Here is a 21,542-nt window from a genome sequence, read left to right on the forward strand (position 1 = left end):
CCTGAAAGGAGACACCTTGCACACCTTGCTGGGGGAGGTGCCTTACAGGGACGTTCACTACGTCAGAATTACATAAACAAGATGGAGGTCATGGGTATAAAAAGTCCGGTCCACGTGCTGTATCTTTGGGGGGGAGGTGAATTGGCTCGGACCACCCTCCCCCATGCCATTTTGGCATGGAGCTGTAACTATCTTCTGTATTTCTATCTTTTTAATAAACTTCTTTAAATCTTCAGCAAGTGTCCGAGCTATGTATACTTATTCTTAGCTCAGGACAAGACCCCGCGGGTTTTTTTTTTTCCTGTTTTTGGTTGTTTTGGGTTTTGTTGTGGTTTGAGGGAAATTGTATCCGGGACCCTAACAGGGGTCCCCGGGAACAGTTTCCCCACAACCATATTCTCCGAATCCGTAACAATATATCATAAGAAACATGGAAAAATTAAGAGAAAAAAGTCATCAATAATTCCACTTCCCAGAGATAATCATTGCTAACACTTTTTATATTTCATTTCGGCCTTTCTGACGTGCCATATGTATCAACAACTTTGGAATCTTCATAGATTTTTTTCACTCGGTATATCATGATGATTTTGTCACATTGTTTAACTAGTTTTCAACTTCACTAATTCTGAGAGCTATAAAACATTCCACTGAATAGAAAAATCATGCCAGGTGTGGTGGCGCACGCTTGTAATCCCAGCATTTGGGAGGCTGAGACAGGAGGATCTGGGTTTGCGGACAGCCTCAGCTACTTAGTGAGGCCCTCTGCAACTCAGTGAGACCCGGTTTCAAAATAAAGAATAAAAAATAGGGCTGGGGGTGTAGCTTGGGGGTAGAATGCCCCTGGGTTCCATCCCCAGTACCACAAAAACGTTATATAAAATATCTTTTAAAAATGCATTTTCAACTTTTTTTAGGGTTCCCTCATAAAATACTCATTTTGTTAAACCAGTCTTACAAACGTCCATGATTTTTTTTCCAAATTTCAACATTTTGATGTTTCAAGTCGATAATACTCAAAAATCACTACATCACAAAATACGGTGCATGTAATGATAAATGTTTAGAAGCCTTTTGAGTTTCTGTTAATTCAACAGAGAAAAAGAAACAGTCCCACACCATTGCAAAAACACCTGTTCTTCATGCTACAGCAAAAGCAGCTCTTCTAAAAAAGGATGTCAAACGAAAATGCATCCCTTTGTCAGATAATATGGTTGGAAGACATAAAGAAAACATTACTGAAGATCAGAAGAAACAAGCATTAGAACAAATTATGCAGTGTAGGAGGTTTGCTATATACTCAGATGAAAATATGGAGATTTTGAACATGTCTCTGCATGAACTATTTGCTAGGTTCTGTTTCAGTAATAAAACCTCTTTTTTTCTGAACCACTAAAGCAAAGATGTTCTAAGGAAGATAGATTCTGCAAAATTGATGACTTCTCTAATAGTAATGATACGTTATGGGAAAGATGTTTTAATTACCAACCAGGTGACCGCTTTGCTCTGGGACCCACGGTCTCCCCTATTTTCCTCCTTTGGCCCTCTCAATGGCATTCCTCAGGGCTCCACCCTGGAAGACTGTGAGGTAAAGTAGATTAATTAACAACATTTCATGTACACACAGGCAGATCCAGGGAGGATTCTGATAGCTTTAATTACACCTCTTCTATTTTCCCCCTCTAAGAACCTGATAGGATGGCTTAGGGTCAGTCACTTTCTAGAATTAGCCCTGGAGTCAGATTATTCTGAGACGCTCTTGCTAGCTAATCATTTCCATCCATTTCCTTCTGAGTCCAGAAACTGACAGCAAGGCCAGGCCATTGTTAGATAAAAGTACATAAATTGGGGTCCGTGGAATTTAGCATAGATTAGGGGATTAGGTGAATAAGATTAGACTGGCTCTAGAAATAAGGATGCAGTGTGTGTGTGTGTGTGTGTGTGTGTGTGTGTGTGTAGGAATGTATTGTGGCACTGAGGATTGAACCCAGGGGCATTCTACCTCTGAGCTACATTCCCAGCCCTTTTTATTTTTATTTTCAAGCCAGATCTTGCTGAATTGCTGAGACTGGCTTCGAACCTGTAATTCTTTCTCAGCTTCCCAAGTACTAGGACTACAGGCGTGTGCCACCACACCTAGCTCTATTTTCTTTTGAGACAGGTTCTAGCTAAATTGCTGAGGCTGGCCTCGAACTCACAAGCCTCCTGTCTCAGCCTCTGAAATAGCCTGGATTGCAGGTGTGTGGTGATAAAGGAAAATTGAGTTCAAGGGCTCACTGAAGCTCTCTTTGGGACTGAACAGACTGGTCCCTAAAAGAGCTGAGCGCAACAAGGTTCCTTTAGCAGCCAAGAGCTGTTGAAGTCGGCTCTGATACCACTCATTCCAGTGTTCTGTAAGGTCACCAGAATTATGGGAGTGGGAAATATGTGGCACGGTGTATTCATTCTCTGTTACTATAGTCAGAATATACTTAAACTTTGTACTAAAGAATAGCATGTGTACAGGAAAGTATACATATCCTAAGCACGTGGCTCAGTAAACAAGTGAGCATCCATCCTAGGCCATTTGCACTCCATTGACTTCTCACATTATGGATGAACTCTGTCTAATCAATTAATTAATTAATTAATTGTAGCACTGGGGATTGAACACAGGGTCATTCTACCTACACTTCCAGCCTTTTTAATGTTTAATTAATTAACTGATTAATTCATACTTGCAGTATTGGGGATGGAACCCAGGGGCATTCTACCTCCAGGCTCCACCCCCAGCCCTATATTTTGTTCTTTATTAAACAGGGCCTCACTAAGCAGCTGAGGCTGGCCGCGAACCTGCGATCCACCTGTCTCAGCTTCCCGTACTTGGATTACAAGCGTGCGCCACCACACCCAGCTTCATTTGTTATTTGGAAACAAGGCCTGGCTGACTTACTCACTGAATGCTGCCTTCAAACCCTCAATCCTCCTGTCTCAGCCTCCCAAGGACTGAGATTAAAGGCGTGCACCCCATGCCTGGCTTCCTTTATGTGTTATAGAAATAAAGTCACGTGGTGCCTGTGATTTCACGACTGCTGTCATCTGACACTCTGTCGGTGAGGTTCTTCCACATTCTTACAGTGGCTGGACGTCACTCATTCCCAAGGGTGGCACCGCACGCCCCTGTATGGATTTTGCTATAATTGATTTCTCCATTCCTTTCTCCTAGGCATTTGGGTAGTTTCTGGTTTGGGGTGATTATGAATAATCCTGCTAAAAACATTGTAATATTGGGGGGTTGTGGCCTTATGTATACATTTTCTAGGAGTGGAACTGCAAAGTCAGAAATAACTACCTTGAATTGGTAATTTTCCTACAAAGAGCCTGGACATCTTATTTGTTTTGACTTCTGGTCCAGGAAGGGAAAAGCACAGCTTTACTCAAAATGGGTCCAAATACACTTTGTAAGTGCCCTGGGAGCTTGAGCAGGGGACTCTGTCCACTGATCTTTGAGAACTGGGTGTAGTGGAAACAGGGGTGTAGAAGTCATACAGATCTCATTTTATTTTTATTCAGTTATCTTTGTGCTACTGGGGATTGAACCTAGGGTGGTTCTGCCTCTAAGCTACACCTCCAGCGCTATTTTTTTTTTAAATTTTGAAACAGGGTCTTGCTAAACTGCTAAGGCTGGCCTCAAATCTGTAATCCTCCTCTCTCAGCCTCCCAGGTACTGGGATTATATGTGCATTGCCACACTTGGCTCAGATCTAATTTTTTTTTTTTGCAGTACTAGGGATGGAACCCAGGGGCATTCGACCTCCAAGCTACACCCCCAGCCCTATTTTTTATTCTTTATTTTGAAACAGGGTCTAAGTTGTAGGAGGGCCTCACTAAGTAGCCGAAGCTGACCGTGAACCCGGATCATCCTGTTTCAGCCTCCCAAATACTGAGGTTACAAGCGTGCACCACCACGCCTGGCTCAGATCTAATTTTAAATCTCAGTTTCAGAGCTGGGTGTTGGTGGTGCACGCTTGTAATCCCAGTACTCGGGAGGCTGAGACAGGAGAATCATAGGTTTGCAGCCAGCCTCAGCTACATAATGAGGCCCTCTGCAATTTAGTGAGGCTCTGTTTCAAAATAAAGAATAAAAAAATAGGGCTAGGGGTATAGCTCGAAGGTAGAATGCCCCTGGGTTCAATCCCCAGGACCACGTACCAAAAAACCCAGCTTCATGACTTAGTATCTGATCTTTTTATATTATTATTATTAAATTCTGGGGATTGAACCCAGGGGCATTGTACCTCCAAGCTATACCCCCAGACGCCCTTTTTAAATTTTGAAACAGGGTCTCATTAAGTTGCTGAGGGGCTTGATAAATTGCTTAAATTGGTCATGAACCTACAACCCTCTTGTCTCAGCCTCCCAAGTCCTGGGATTACAGGCATATGTCACTACATCCTGCTAGTTGATATATGATCTTGGGGAAATTACATTATTCTTGATTGTCTTATAGCATGGGGTCTAGTAATTCTTATTTCATAGATCTGCAACCTATTTAAATATTATAACACATATAGAACATTCAATTGAGGGCCCAACACACTGTCCATTATGAATAGTCCTTCTATTCTCCTACTTGCCCACAGAGCAGAATGAATGAGGGCTGTAGTCTTGGACCTAGTAGAGCACCATTACCTTATAACTAAACAATTTGGAAGTACAATACAATTATGATGTGAGTGTTCCTAATGTCGGTATCAGGCACAATAGTGAAGCTCAGAAGCCACCTGTACCAGGAATGGGCTCTCAACATCATTCGGTTGGCAATAAGCGGTACACATCATTCAGGATATTTCTAGTAACCTGTTATAGCTGTTGTTATTTTTCTTAAATGCCAGTTTAAATACCCCTCGCCGTCTTTTTTGCACTGATGTCAGGTTCAGCGTGCATGAATTGCCAAGTGGAAACCAAAACCACCAAGTCAAAGACTTTGGCGGGAGGGAAGAGATTATATGAAAATGAATCCTGCTCAACAGGCGAGCCCCGTGCAGCCCTGCACATTATTACACAGGCGCACACAACCAGGGCTCGCAGCTTTATTTTCTAATCACTGTGTTTTCAAGTCTGCCTTCAAGATCGTTGAGTGCTAAACTGTCTTTTTATCCCCAAGCAAGGTCAGCTTCCCCAGCCTCCCATAAGACCGGGTTCATGCTGTGATAAAGAGGAAGGTAGGAATGTTAAAACAATAATACTATGGTCTGAGGCCAGCAACGGGTAATCAGACCCTAGCAAGGTAGAGGCTGTTACCTGGGAGATTATTGGAAGAAAATAGGCCTAGCCTGCAATGACTTAGTTTGTTCCTACCTTCTTTGCCTTCTCCTTTTCACCCTGCCCCCACTGATCAGACAGCTTAACTCTTTTTCTACATTTCCCTCCCTAAGGGTCACTAAGAAGCTTTGGAGGGCACCAGTTAAAGAGGCAAGAGTTTCAGGGCTATGGTCTGACCCATTGGCAGGCTTAACCCCAAGTATACTGAACTTACATGGCTAGCATCTATTAAAAAGACTCTGCGAGCTGGGTGCAGTGGTACACACTTCTGGAGGCTGAGGCAGGAGGATCACAAGTTCGAGGCCAGCCTGGGTAACTTAGCAAGAACTTGTCTCAAAATAAAAAATAAAATCTGGATGTGGGGGCGCACGCTTGTAATCTCCACGCTTGGGAGGCTGAGACAAGAGGATCGCACAGATTCGAAGCCAGCCTCAGCTACTGAGTGAGGCTCTCAGCAACTTAGTGAGACCCTGTTTCCTAATTTAAAAAAAAATTGGTCTGGGAGTATAGCCCGGAGGTAGAAAAGTTCCTGGGTTCCACCCTCAGTACCACAAAAAATAAAAAATAAAAATAAAAAAGAGCTGGGGAATGTAGCACAGTGGTAGAATGCCCCTGGGTTCAATCTCCAGTACCACCAGCAAAACAAAACAAAACAAAAACTCCTCCAATTCAATGTCACAATTCCATGTTTCAAAGAAAGGCCAGTGTTTCAAACTTCAGTATTATGAAATAAGTTAGGAGGCTATTGTTCAATCAAGAAAAGATTCAACATAGGTTTCTTTAAATAATGAATAGAACATTCCAAATATAATTTAGAACACATTCAATCTTCTTGAGGAAGCGTCTGAAGAAGACAGTAGAAGACGTTTGTATAACATTAGTGTCAAATTCCAAATTGCTTTGTGAACATTTATCATTCCTATTTAGCCATATATCTTTTTTTTTGATACTACAGGTTGAATCCAGAGGCATTCTACCTCTGAGCTATACCCCCAGCCCTATTTTTAAATTTTATTTTTTTGTTTGTTTTTGTGAGTCTGGGGATGGAACCCAGAGGCATTTTATCTCCAAGCTACACCCCCTGTCCAATTTTTTATTCTTTATTTTGAAACAGGGTCTCACTGAGTTGCAGAGGGCCTCACTAAGTAGCTGAGGCTGTCCGTGAACCGCGATCCTCGGGTCTCAGCCTCCCGAATGCTGGGATTACAAGCTTGCCCACCACGCCCGGTTTGTTTGTTTGTTTATTGGTGATGGGAATTGAATCCAGGGGCATTCTACCTCTGAGCTACAACCCCAGCCCTGTTTATCTTTTTATTTCATAAACAGGATCTCACTAGGTTTCTGAGAGTCTTGCTAAATTGCTGAAGTTACCCTTGAACCTGTGGTCCTCCTGTCTCTGCCTCCCAAGTACTGGGATTACAGGTATGTGCCACCATGCCTGGCTCAGTTCTTATTTTGAAACAGGGTCTGAGTTGCTGAGGGACCTTGCTAAGTTGCTGAAGCTGGCCTCAAACCTGTGATTCTCCTGTCTCAGCCTCCCAAGTACTGGGATTACTAGCAGGCACTACCACGCCCAGTTTTAGGCAATGCATCTTACCATGAGATTATGCAACCTGTTCTTACCCCAAATGGATAAAACCAAGAAGACGTGAGGAGAGAGGCAGCCCTGATTTTTTTCTAGGGACATGAAGTCAAAGAGAGAATAGCACAGTGGGAACATGATGGTGACGGAAGCTAGAATCATAGTTTAAGAACTAGAGATCATCTATCCAACCCATTGTGCATGATGGAATTGGGATTCACAGAAGAAGGTAATTTGTTTGAGTCTGCGCAATAATTCAATACCAAAACTGAGAGTAGACTGAGACTACAGGACCTGGTGGGTAGAGACTGAGTCTTGGCCCATTTGTTTCACCAGCCCTAGCCCTTTCACTTTGGGCCAGTCCAGTTCCCCCTGGCCAGGTCTAGATGGGCCTGGATGGGAGTTGATGTGGACCCCCAAAGGCCACCAGGAAGCAGATACATTTGCTCTCATCACTACATCTCCTCAGGAACCAACCCAACCTTTCCACTTCTCCCTTCTCTGAAAGCAGGGACTGGGACTGGGACTGGACCTGACTCCCCAGGCTATCCCAGAGTGACACCTCTGTGCTGGCCAGAACTAGGCCATCATGACATGACTCCACCTTTACAGATAAAATGGCAGCTATTAGACAAGAGAGTCCTCAACTTTCTGTTTCCTTCCTCTTTTTTTTTTTCTTTGTGGTACTGGGGATAGAATCCAGGGGCATTGTACCTCTGAGCTACACCCCCAATCCTATTTTTTATTCTTTTTATTTAATTTTTTTATTTTTGTTTTTTGGTGGGTCTGGGGATGGAACCCAGGGGCATTCGACCACCAAGCTACAGCCCCTGCCCTATTTTTTATTCTTTATTTTGAAACCGGGTCTCACCGAGTTGCAGAGGACCTCACTAAGTAGCCGAGGCTGTCTGCAAACCACAATCCTCTGGTCTCAGCCTCCCAAATGCTGGGATTACATGCGTGTGCCACCACGCCTGGCTTTATTCTTTTTATTTTTGAGACAGGGTCTCACTGAGCCCCAAAAGGGCCTTGCTAAGTAGCTGAGGCTGTCCACGAACCATGACCCTCTGGTCTCAGCCTCTCGAATGCTGGGATTACAAGCGTGCGTCACAACGCCTGGCTTCCCGTCTCCTTCCTCTTAGAAATTATTCTTAGTTAAAACATTCTCACTACCACAGTGGGAAAGGTGTCTCCTTTTCTGCCTGAGGCCAAGTCTTCCACACATGCACCAGGGCCCAACCTCTCCAGCCCAGGGGACATTACCTTCATCAGTTGTCCCCATCACTGTCGCCCTCTTCGTCTTCCACTGGCCCTTGCCAATTTCATTTATGTCAAAGTTGCTATTGTCTCCAAAGAATGAGTGGAGCCAGGTGTGGTAGTGCACACCTGTAATCCCAGTACTTGGGAGGCTGACACAGGAGGATCACAGGTTCAAAGTCAGCCTCAGCAACTTAGGGAGACGCTGTTTCAAAATAAAAACAAAATAGGGCTAAGGGTGTAGCTCAGTGGTATAGTGCCCCTGGGTTCAATCCCCAGTGCCGAAAAATAAGTGGGCATGGTGGCTCACTCCTGTAATCCCAGCACTTGGGAGGCTGAGGCAGGAGGATACCAAGTTCGAGGCCAATCTAGATGACTTAATGACAACGTATCTCAAAAAGGGCTGAGAGTGTAGTTAAGAGGTAAGAGGCAGAGCATTTGGCACACACACGCCAGGCCCTGGGTCCAGTCCCAGGTACTGAAGAAAAAAGGAGTGTCAAGCAAACGTTTTGGCGTCTTGGATGGATGGATGGAAAGATGGAGAGAAGCAAAGAAGGAAGAAAAGGGAAACACTACCTCCCCTTGACCTCTCTGATTTCTCTGCCTCAAAGCACTACACAGTCCATCTAAGAATAAATAGTGAAGCCAGAAATAAATAGATTTAAGCTTCTATTCCTCTACCTCCTAGGGTCTCCTCAAACTATTTCCTTCCTTCTTTTTATCTCATTTGACTGTTTTGCCGCATTTCCTTCTACCAGACATTTCATTTGCCCCGTGGAACTTACCACACGCTTGGTTCCCCTATCCCCCAGCCATTTGAGAAACCCCTCTCGCTCTCTTTTCTCTTCTCTCTCTCTCTCTCTCTCTCTCGCTCTCGCTCTCGCTCTCGCTCTCGCTCTCGCTCTCGCTCTCGCTCTCGCTCTCTCGCTCTCTCTCCCTATTGGATCTTTTAATGGTCTTCTTTGTAATTTCATCATGGAAACATTCTGGGATAAAGTAGATTAATTTAATCATGTGGAGGCAGGCAGATATATGGAATATTCTTTGTGTGGGGGTACTGAGGATTGACACCATGGGCATTCTACCTCTGACCTACACTCCTAGCCCCCCCCCTTTTCTTTTAATTTTGAAATAGGGTCTTGCTAAGTTACTGAGGGTCTTGCTAAATTGCTAAGGTTGACCTTGAACTGTGATCCTCCTGTCTCAACCTCCCAAGTACTGGGATTATAGACTTGCACCTCCATGCCTGGCTGGAATATTCTAAGAGCTTTAATGATAGTTCTTCTATTCCTCTACTAAGAACCTGATAAGATGGCTAAGGATCCATTAGTTCCTTGAATTAGTCCTGTGGTGGGATCATCCTGAGGTACTTCTCCTGCTAATCATCTCAATCTACTTCTTTCCAGGTCCAGAAAGTGACTGAGTTTCACTTTTATTAATGTCATATCCATCTGCTCCAAGCTGATGTTTTCCATAGCTACCTGTCTGTCTGTCTGTCTACCTATATATCTGTTTATCTATTGTGTGTGTGGGGGGGTGTTACTGGGAATTGAACCCCAGGACATTCTACCTCTGAGTTATACCCCCAGCCTTATTTTCATCTTTAATTTTTAAACAGGGTCTCACTAGTTGCTAAGAGTCTCCCTAGATTGCTGAGGCTGTCCTTGAACCTGTGATCCTCCTGTCTCAGCCTCCAAAGGACTGGGATTACAGGCTTGCATCACCATACCAGGCTCTGCTATATATCTCTAGAATTCCATAACCCAACATTAACTAGATATTTATCAGTGGTCATCTCCATGGTATTTTTTTTTTTTTTGCGGGTCTGGGGATGGAATCCAGGGACATTCGACCCCCAAGATATACCCCCTGCCCTCTTCTTTATTTTTTATTTTTGAAACAGGGTCTCACTAAGTAGCTGAGGCTGGCCGCGAACCACTATCCTCCAATCTAAGCCTCCCGAATGCTGGGATTACAAGCCTTTGCCACCATACCCAGCACCCATGGTATTTTCAACATACCACTCACAAACTCTTCTCTCCTGGTGTCCTCATTCAGTGATGGCACCCACACACTGGAGCTAGAAAATTAAGTCTTCTCTGAGCCTGACTCACTCTTATTCAATTACTAAATCCTGGACCATTTCCCTCCTTAATATCTTTAGTTCTATCTGGTTCCCTCCTGTCCGTGGCATCCTTATCAGTTCTCATCTAGATTACTGCAACAGTCTCCTAGCTAAAATAGAACAGGGTAACAGGAAACTTATAGGCATAGCCAAGCAAGTGTGTGCATGCCCATAATTCCTGTACTTGGGAGGCTGAGACAAGAGGATTGCAGGTTTGAGGCAAGTCTCAGCAACAAACCGAGACTCTATTTCAAAATACACAAATAAAATAGGACTGTGCATGGTGGTGCAGTACTTGGGAGGCAGAGACAGGAGGATCTCAGGTTTGAGGACAGCCTCAGCAACTCAGTGAGACCCTGTTTAAAAAAAAAGTTAATCAAAGGCCAGGCATGGTGATGCATGCTTGTAATCCTAGTACTTAGGAGGCTGAGACAGGAGGATCGCAGGTCAGCCTCAGCAGCTTAGTGAGGCTCTCAACAACTTAGTTAGACCCTGTTTCCAAATAAAAATATAGGTCTGAGGGTATAGCCTGGAGGTAGAAGGCCCTTGGAGTTCTATCCTTAGTACCACACACATACACATACACACACATACACTCTCTCTCTCTCTCTCTCTATATATATATATATATATATATATATATATATATAGTGTTATATATAGTATTATATATATTCAAAAAGAGCTTGGGGTGTAGCACAGGGTTACAGTACCTCTGGGTTCAAACCCTAGTACCAAAATTAATTAATCAATTGATTGATTGATTAAAATAGGGCTGAGAGTGTAGCTTGATAGTAGAATACCCCTGGGTTCAATCCCCAATATAAAAAAAAGAAGAGCCGGGCGTGGTGGTACACACTTGTAATCCAAGCATTCAGGAGGCTGAGACTGGAGGATCACGGTTCGCGGACAGCCTCAGCTACTTAGGCCCTCTGCAACTCAGTGAGACCTTGTTTCAAAATAAAGAATAAAAAATAGGGCAGGGGCTGTAGCTCAGAGGTCGAATGCCCCTGGGTTCCATCACAAGAACCACACAAAAAAACAAAAATAAATAAAAAGAATAAAAAATAGGATTGGGGGTGTAGCTCGGAGGTCGAATGCCCCTGGATTCCATCCCCAGACCCGCAAAAAAAAAAAAAAAAAAAAAAAAAAAAATATATATATATATATATATATATATATATATATATATATATATATGAGAGAGAGAGAGAGAGAGCGCAAAAGGTGAAGTAAGAAGTGTTGTTTGGTGACTGGGCATGGTGGCTCACACTTGTAATTCTAGTATTTGGGAGGCTGAGACAGGAGAATCGCAGAATCACAGGTTCAAGGACAGCCTCAGCAAGTAGTAAGACAAGTCTTATCAACCTAGCAAGACCTTATTTCAAAATAAAAATAAAATAGGGCTGGAGGTAGGATGCCTCTGGGTTCAATCCCTAGTACCGCAAAAAATAGATAAATAAAAATAAAAAATAAAGAACACCCAAGCCGGGCATGGTGGCACATACCTGTAATCCCAGTACTTGGGTGGCTGAGATGGACAATTGCATGTTTGAGGCACAGCACTGCCCTAGAAGTTTGAGTGTGCCACCTACAAGTTTAGGAGACCCTTAACAGTGGGTGGGGTGTGCCTGTAATCTCAGTACTTGGGAGGCTGTGATAGAAGGATCACAGGTTTAAGGTCAGCCTCAACAATTTTGTGAGATCCTGTGTCAAAATAAAAACAAAATAGGGCTAGGGGCATAGCTCAGAGGTAGAATACCCCTGGCCTTATTATTCCCCAGTGGGGGGGGGGAGAGAGGAAGAAAGAGAGAGAGAGAGGAAGAAGAAGAAGAAGAAGAAGAAGAAGAAGAAGAAGAAGAAGAAGAAGAAGAAGAAGAAGAAGAAGAAGAGGAGGAGGAGGAGGAGGAGGAGGAGGAGGAGGAGGAGGAAGAGGAGGAGGAGGAGGAGGAGGAGGGAGGAGAGGAGAAGAGGGAGAGAGAAAGGAGAAGAGAAGAGAAGAGGAGAGAGAGAGAGAGAGAGAGAGAGAGAGAGAGAGAGAGAGAGAGAGAGACTAAAAATTGATTTCATTGATTTCTTGCTTTCATGCCCCTAAATAAGTTTTGGGGGTAAGAAAGTAGAATCTTTTCTTCAGATGCAGACTTAATGTGGGGAATCAGGTTAACAGATTTTGCCCTGCTGGGTAGTACGTCTACTCAGCACAAAAAGCTATATAAAATACAGCTGTTTTTTGTTTTTGTTTTCTTTTTTTTTTTTTTTTTTTGGTACTGGGGTTCCTGGAAACCCTCTACCTCCGGGTTACACTCCCAGACCTATTTTTATATTTTTATTTGGAAACAGGGTCTCTTAAGCCAGCGCGACTGGCTTCAAACCTGTGATCCTCCTGTCTCAGCCTTCCAAGTGCGGGAATTACAAGCATGCGCCACCACGCCCGGCCAAAAAGAATTTGGTACTGGTGATTGAATTATACCTCTGAGCTACACCCCAGCTCTAGTTTTTATTCTTTATTTTGAAACAGGGTCTCACTGAGTTGCAGAGGGCCTCACTAAGTAGCTGAGGCTGTCCTCGAACCATGATCCTCCGGTCTCAACTTCCTGAATGCTTGGATTACAAGCATGCGCCACCACACCTGGCTAAAACATAGCTTTTAAGAAAGTTCAATATATTAAAAAACTCAACTTACAAAAAGGCTCTCTTAAGGGATTCCAGCATGCTTCCCCATCCCAACCTACTGCATTCTATTAAATGGAAGTGATTTTAGCCAGGCATAGTGGCACATGTATGTCATTCCAGTACTTGGGAGGCTGAAACAGGAAGATCACAGGTGCAAGGCCAGCCTCAGCAACTGAGCAAGACTCTATTTCAAAATTTATAAAAAAAAAATGTAAAGGGCTATAGATGTAGCTTGGAGGTAAAATGCCCCCATGGTTCAATCCCCACTACCAAAAAAAGAAAAATGATCTCTAAGGCCAGGCGCTGTGGAGTCATTTCTTTGACTTCTCTCCACTGCACCTCGCTGTGTCTGCAAGTTATTAACCACTTGGCTGACTGTGAACCCTGTTGGTAGAAGCTGGTAGGGGATGGGGCTTTCTCTCAATTCCCTTCTAAAGCCCTGTATTGCCAATACTTGTAAGTCCTCCTTCCTGCCTGGATGATGATATATATATGCACACTTTTGATTTCTATATGCTCAAACACCAAAGTAAAACAAAGAAACTACACATCTTATATTTGATTTCGATTTAGTTCTGCCACCAGGAATTTAGCATTAGGCAAATGGGGGCTCGGAGAAAAAGCTTATATAAGAATAGAAAAAATGAATTCATTGATTTCATGCTCAATACACCTGAATATTACCAACCTGCGAGAAATAGATGTTGCATTTTGGACTGAAACCAGCAGAGAGATGTCTAATAATAACCTTGGGAAGAGTTCCAGTTGACCACAGTAAATGCCTAAGGAAGCTTGCGTTTGTTTATTTTCACCAATACAAGCACATTAAGAGTAAGTATCTCACTTGTAAAATACATGCTTCTCTGAGTGGCTAAATAGATGATACTAGTAAAAAAAAAAAAAAGCTACTGATGTCTGGAAATCCAATCATCTTTTTTGTGCTAGTAGATGAGCATCCTGCATCCCAGCTGACATAATGCACCTTCTGCAAGACAGCAGTCTGTTGGCACTCCTCCACTTTGAAGTAAAGCCTGAAATGAACTCCTGCTAATGTGGCATACTGAAGCAGTCCCTTTTTTCAAAAAATATTTCCAAGGCCTTCTCTGTTGATTCATGGCACATCTATCTTCATGGAAGTGACTATTGTAGGCTAGAATTACAACTTCCTTCTGCACCCCTAAAAGAACTCAACCAAGGTCATTAACCAAATCCTCATGCAGACAGCATTCAGGGTGGCTGGGCCTTGTTAAAAAGGGTTTGTGGAGCACCTGCTGGGCCCAGAGGATTTGTCTGGGCGTAATCAGAGGGCTGGGGAGGGAGGAGGACAGGCCTTACCCAGGGGGAGCCCTCATCCCTCAGGAGTTAGGGTTCCAAGGAAGGCTATTGCATCATATCACCCAAGGCCACTCAGTTTCTCAGCTTGACAGTCAAGCTTATGAGTCACCTTGCATCGTGTTTAAGCAGGAAACTATTAAAGAACAGAAACCCAGTCAAATATTAAGAATAAATAGTGTAACAATGGAAAGAAGAGTTCTCAGAAACATCTCAAACTGGAACACTATGATAAGATGGTAAGGGTAATTAGGATTACATTCCTAAAATATCATAAAACCTGAATAATTTTCTCTTATTCCTTTCTAATATCCTTCCTTCCTTTTTTCCCTTCTTTCGTTCTTGTACTGGGGATGGAACCAAGGGCCCTAGGCAAGTGCTCTACCACTGAGCAACACTCCCAGCCCTGTTTTATTTTGACACAACATCTCACCGATTTGCTGAGGCCAGCCTTGAACCTGCGATCCTCCTGCCCCAGACTCCTGAGTATTGGAATTATAGGCACGTACCACAACACCCTGTCTTTCTTTTTCTTTTTCTTTTTCTTTCTTTTTTTTTTTTTTTTTTTTTTTGCAGTACTGGGGATGGAACCCAGGGGCGTTCTACCTCCGAGCTACACCCCCCAGCCCTAATTTTTATTCTTACTTTGAAACAGGATCTCACTGAGTTGTAAGGGGCCTCACTAAGTAGCCAAAGCTGTCTGAGAATTGCAATCCTCCTGTCTCAGCCTCCCAAATACTGGGATTACAAGCGTGCACCACCATGCCTGGCTTCCTAATTTCTTTATCACTATTATTTTACTCTATTTACTCCTCTTCTTTCTCGTATTTTCCTCAAATGAAAAAACAAGGCAGCTGGTAGGGAAACTAGATGTATTCCTCTCAGAAAAAAAATCCTTCTGAAATATGATCCAATCATATCTTCAGTATCATCATCAATTTGCCATTTACAGGAATCTAAACTATAAATTATGTTTAGTCAGGTGTGGTGGTGCACACTGGTAATCCCCGTACTGAGACAGGAGGATCGCAGGTTTGTGGCCAGCCTCAGCAACTTAGTGAGGCCCTCTACAACTCAGTGAGACCCTGTTTCAAAATATAAAATTAAGAAATAGGGCTGGGGGTGTAGCTTAGAGGTAGAATCCTCTTGGTGTTCAATCCTCAGCACCATACACACATTTATTTTTTTTATTTTTATATTTTGGTGGTACTGGGGTTCCTGGAAGCCCTTCTACCTCCGGGCTACACTCCCAGACCTATTTTATATTTTTTTATTTGGAAACAGGGTCTCTTACACCAGCGCGGCTAGCTTCAAACCTGCGCGATCCTCCTGTCTCCGCCTCCCAAGCGCGGGGATTACAAGCGTGCGCCACCACGCCCGGCCCACACACACATTTAAAAATATATACATAAGCCGTATATATATATATATATATACGTGTGTGTGTGTATACATGTATATATATATTCTTAAAGCCTCGTTTGTTCATGGATGCCAGCTTCCCTCTTCATTTCAACAACTGGGAGAAGGAATCTGACCTCTAAAGTGGAATCCAAGTGTAGCATTTCATTCCTAAGAAGGCGCCTCTCAAATCCTTCATGCACTTTTCAAAGATAGTTAAGTAAGTCATAGCCACACCCTGTTGATAGCTGTGGCAGAAGTGACCACATGTGATTCGGGGAAATATGCTTAAGTGGTGGGAGAAGCACTTTCTAGAATGTAAAAGATGAAGATATAAGAAGATACAAAATCCACAGAAATGACTAAAAACCACAAAAGAAAGGTTAATTTCGCATTTGCATGTGCCTGTGATTCTCATCAACAAACTATGTGGGTAATTAGCACGTACCTTAGTTATTAAAGCAAAATCAGTAGCAAAGGAAACTTTGCGCTATCATGTATAAATCTAAATTTAGAAAATAACCAACCCTATAGGGTTTGAAGTTTGCTAATAAGAGAAAGGGTACTTCAAAAAAAATTTAGTAGTGGTTTATCAATTGGTTGCAAGCCCCTATTTTATTTGTGTGGTACTAGGGATTGAACCCAGAGGCATTCTACCTTTGAGCTCTACCCCAGCCCTATTTTTAATTTTTTTTGAATCAGGGTCTTGCTAAGTTGCTGAGAGCCTCACTAAATTGCTGAGGCTGGCTGAGAACTCTTGGTCTTCTTAGCTTCCCAAATAGAGGTTGTGCCACCATGCCCAGCCCCTATCTAAACAGTTTTCGTAGCCCATAATAATAATGATGGACAACATGAAATTTGTATCACCATGAATCTATATATGAATCTATGTATCACTATTATGCATAATCATAATGCACCAATAAGAAATTAAAAATATAATAAAATAAAAAATTTTAAAAGTAGACCAAGACAATTTTTCACAGTTCAACTTTTGCTCATCTCTATCATGTCTATGCTTGTATATCACACACACACACACACACACACACACTGCCAAAATGGCCAAAAAGAAGGGAAGGAAATGTGTCTCATCCCTTAAGGGTGTCTTGTCTGGCTGGGGATGTGGCTTAGTGGTAGAGTATTTGTCCGGCATGTGCAAGGTCTAGGGTTTGATCGCTAGTACCAAAAAAAAGGAAGGGGAAAGATGTTCTACTTTTCAAGTTTGTCACTTTAGGTTCAATTTCTAGCTCTGTTCCTTCAAGGCAACATGACCCTTGCGAAAGTCACTTACTCTCTGTGAACCTCCATTTTCTCATTTCTAAAATAAATGGGAGGTGAGGGAGTAACACTGCAGGCTTGATGGGTTCTTGTGAGTCACCACCTAGGACAAGCTGGTGAAAGTGAAAGGGTGAAAGCAACTTGAACTTTTTTTCTCCTTCCCTTGGTTTTCTCTGCTCAGCTCTCAGGTAGAAGAAACTAAGGAGAATAGCTAAACAAATAAATAAAAATAAATTTAAAAAGGAAGCAAAAGTTGTCATAAGAGTCCGAAATGATAACATGGACCGGGCTGCCTTTCTTTCCCCTGCCCCTTACCTGTGTCAGGAAGGCACATGATGCAAATTTGAACACTGAATTTACTTTAAGGATATACTCTGGGTGATCTTGTAATACACTTTTAGTAGCCATTATTTTCAGTGCTGAACCATGAATTGTTTAGTGCCTGAAAGGAACCTCTTAGTAGTAAACTTAGTTTGTATCCCATAAGAACATTGATACTGCATCGGATGTCATTCAGCAACTAGCTGAAGGGTTAGGAAGCAGCTGATATTAAACTGCCCTAAGCATATATGTTTCTCAAAATAGAAACACAATCAACAAAAGCTCACAGGGCTCTAATATAACTTCCTTTTTTTCTTGCTTTTTAGGAAGTTGTTCTAAGCCTGCCCTTGAACAGTTATTAGCCTTTATTAAAAATAACAGTTCCATGATGGGTTGACTTTGAAATCTATAAGCTCTCATTTTAGGGGTTCACAGGAAATACTATACCACAAATCCTTTTTAAAAGGATTAGAAAAGCCTTTAAATATCCTTTATCCCAGGGTCAAACTCCACAGCCAATCAAAATGTTGTACCTTTTAACTTGAGAGAGATCTCTAAAGAAAGGATAGCTCTAATGTGTCTTGGATTTGGGGGTTCAAAGGGCAGTCTCCCCAAGTTCCATGACACTTCAAGCCACAGAAAACCCACCACTTAGTGTTTTAATTCCTTGAGGACACATACTGAGACAGACGGCTGAGAACCAGTGACAGAGAGACTGACTAAATTTGGGATGCCAGTAACTGAGATGGAAGGAAGCTGAGTGCCCCATTCCCACACTTTCATTATTAAAGGCATGCAGCCCTGTTCTCAAGAAATGTAGTTTCCCCAGGTTTCCACTACCTAAATCAAAATCTTCAGCACACACTCTGGAGATGTTTGCAATTCATCTTAAACGCCTGTTATTTCTAAATACATCGTTGAAGGACTCCTATTTATTTCTTTTGAATGTCTCAAACGAATGAGGAAGTTTTACTTCTATGTCGTTTTCATTTTTCCAAAATTGGCATCAGGCACAGAAAATCAATTGGCAACCGAATCGGTTCTGCGCTAGAATTTAGAACTTAGCAAGGTACTCGTTCCGAGCTCTGCATAGAGATAACCATTTTAAAATTGAACTGTCAGATTTTTACCTCTAGACGAGAATACACCTAAAAGGAAAAAAAGCCATCCCCTCCTCCCAAAGCACAAAAATACAGCATATCCCAAGCAGCCCGTTTCCTACCCAGCCAATACAATAATGCTTTGTAAGCTGAGAGCTGCGCCCGCCCGGTATAGAAGCTAAGTATAAACAGCTGAGAAGGATTAGGCGGTAGCTCTATTCTCATTTACATGAAAATCCTCTAAGCATCGTTTTCCTGGCTGGCTGTGGGCGCATAAGGAACTCTTTTGTGCCATAGCCACGCATACATTTATATCCTTTGTCTTTACTTACCATTCGAGGCTGTGGACAAGTGTGCTCTATTTCCTCCATGGTTTCTGAGGGAGGCTCATTGGAAAGGGATTTTGGGATACCTGTTTCTGACTCAGCATCAGTGGTAAGTACTGGCATGGCCAGCGAACACTCTCTCCAGCTCTACACCCTCTGGGAGTCTCCTCCCAAGCTGAGAATGTTTTCTTTGTCACGTATTTTTCTCTTCCCTACCCATCCCCCTTCTTCTTCCCTTCTTTCTGCCCCCCTAGGGGGGGAAGTAGAGAGATTACTCCCCTTAACCACCCCTTTCTTTCTCGGAGAAGCCAAGAGGCAAGGCCTCAGTTTATCACTATAACAACCAGCCGGCACTCGAGCGGCTGGTGCGGGATACAGTATCCTCATTTGCATGGAGCGCTCTGGTTGGCTACTGTCATCATAGTACCACTCCGGCGGGGAGAGGCCGGGCCCTATTGGCTGGCCGGCCGTGCCCACGGGGCCGAACTTGCTGCTTTTGTTTCTTCGGTTTAATTCAGTTGCAAAGGTCTCGGTCCATTCTGGGCAAGGGACCGGGGCTGCAGTACCCTGATAAGATAAAACTGCTTCCTGAGGGGCCTAGGACACCTCGAGAAAGCACATAGCAGATCTCTAAAAAAGGGCCAGGTCCCTGGCATGAGTGTATGATGTGCTATAGTCATAATATTTGCTAAATAGTAACCCTGAAGACAAAGCTACTTTTGAGCCCAAACCTACTGTGCCAATTGCCAGCTGGCCTCCGAGAGCCTCTCGGGGAATTCACTCTGGGCACCTGAGTGTTCACCCCCTTGGACTGCATGCCACAGGAACACTGGCAGACTTCTTGAGGCCTGATGTAGCTAGCCCTGGAATCTATCTCTGGGGTTGCCCTAGGAGGAACTTTGAGGGAGGTAGATTGTCTTTGACAGCCCTCCTCATCTGCTTCCTCCTCAGCCCCTCTTACCCCTGTAGGAAGTCTTACTGCTGTCTGCCCTTCAATAGTCTGTTCCTGTGCTGTTTTATTATCGCTCTGCTCCTGTTTTATCAATCCTGGATCCCCTTTCCTAAATACTCTTGGTCAGATGCTCATGGTAATCAGAAAGACATCCCAGGAGAAATGTTAAAAATGATACGCATGGTGGCACACGCCTGTCATCCCAGTACTTGGGAGGCCGAAGCAGGAGGAGCACAGGTTTGAGGCCAGCCTCAGCAACTTAGTGAGACTCTGTTTCAAAATTAAAATATAAAAAAAGGCCGGGGGATATAGCTTGGAGGTAAAATGCCTGGGGTTCAATATCAATATCCAGTACCCAAAAAAAAAAAAGTGTCTGGCTGGACGTGGTGGCACATGCCTGTAATCTCAGTACTTGAGAGACTAAGACAGGAGGATTGAAGGTTCAAGGCCAGCCGCAGCAACTTAGCAAGACCCTGTGTCAAAATAAAAAAAATAAAAAGGGATGGGGAAGGAACTTGGAGGAAGAATGCCCTGGGTTCAATTCCCAGAGCCAATACAAAAACAAAACAAAACAGTACCAAAGAACAAAACAACAAAAATGATGTGCCTTAATGCTTATCTGGGAATATCCACATTTTTAGAAGAGCATTCTGAAACTAATCGCTCAAAGAAAAGAACTTAAAAAATATTTGTTCTAGTGCAACATGCTACATTTAATACTAATACAAAGTATTATCACTAGTGTTTCTTAAGCACAGATACAGTGCTAAGTACTTTACTGAGATCTTGCTTAATCTTCCTAAGACCCCAAAGAAGTTAGATCCTATTATTATCCCCATTTGACAGGCAAGGAATTGCAATTTAGACTAATGGCTCAGGGGCACAGAGCTCATGAGTAAATGGAGCTGGCGTTTGAAGGATGGATTGGGGAGGAGGGATGCAGCAGGTGTCGTAGTAGAAAAAGAACCTAGGAATGAATCCAGAAATCCTTTCAAGCTAAGTCCTTGGGCTTCTAAAGCGTGTGTGTGTGTGTGTGTGTGTGTGTGTGTGTGTGTGTGTAAAGTTTATTGGTGCAATATAATATATATTGTGGTGAGTGAGAATGGGTTTAGGAGAGAATCACACCAAGAGATGTTGTACACATATATAAATCTTTCCTTTTTATCCGTAGCTGTGGTTTTCATCCACATTCATTCAATGAGCTGCCAGCTTGGTTCCAGATTGGCCCTCTAGTTTCCTCTCCAGTGTAGGAGGATCACCTGTGGACCTGCTGATTTACATGAGTCCTGATGTCTAGCTGGGTCCTTGCGAGCCTGTCTTGTCCCAAAGCCCGGACCATTCCCTTATACTCCCAGCCTCACCTGTCTCAAAGTAGACAGTTGCCTTTTTCCTCTGCTTCCCGTCTTCCCCTGCAGCATCAAACCAAGAGGCCGGTTCTACCTAGGATGTCTTCGTTGTGTCACTCGTGTTAAACCCTTTTTCATCCCAAGTCCTTGAACCTTGCAATTTATGTATTATTTATTTATTTATTCGTTTATTTATTTATATGTGGTACTGGGGATGGAACTCAGGGGTGTTCTACCTCCGAGCTACACCCCCAGCCCTAATTTTCATATTTTATTTTTGAAACAGGGTCTCACTGAGTTGCAAAGGGCTTCACTAAGTAGCTGAGGCTGGCCGCGAACCCGGCTCTTCCTGTCTCCGCCTCCTGAATGCCGGGATTACAAGTGTGCGCCACCACGCCCGTTGAACCTTACACTTCCATCTGTCATGGGGGTCAGCTCTATAATTAATCCCATAACCACTAATCCTCCCCTAGTCTAGTCTTTGTTCACTTCTGCCTCTCTCCCTCAGCCCTGTGGTTGAATTACAGCATGTCTTCCAGTCC

At 43.2% G+C, this 21,542-nt stretch overlaps 1 protein-coding gene across 1 annotated transcript in view; it reads right to left on the reverse strand.

The window, feature by feature from the left end:
• Window positions 1-18,825, reverse strand: part of PCYT1B (phosphate cytidylyltransferase 1B, choline) — a gene marked incomplete at both ends in the record, with an annotated part of 86,773 nt that extends 67,948 nt beyond the window's left edge. Inside the window, one exon of the mRNA XM_080719559.1 lies at window positions 18,709-18,825. Coding sequence (XP_080575685.1) covers window positions 18,709-18,825 — 117 coding nt within the window. The remainder of the gene's footprint in view (window positions 1-18,708) is intronic.
• Between the last annotated feature and the right edge of the window lie 2,717 nt (window positions 18,826-21,542).

This window comes from Muscardinus avellanarius (assembly GCF_963383645.1).
Source record: "Muscardinus avellanarius genome assembly, chromosome: X".
Taxonomy (NCBI): Eukaryota; Metazoa; Chordata; class Mammalia; order Rodentia; family Gliridae; genus Muscardinus; species Muscardinus avellanarius.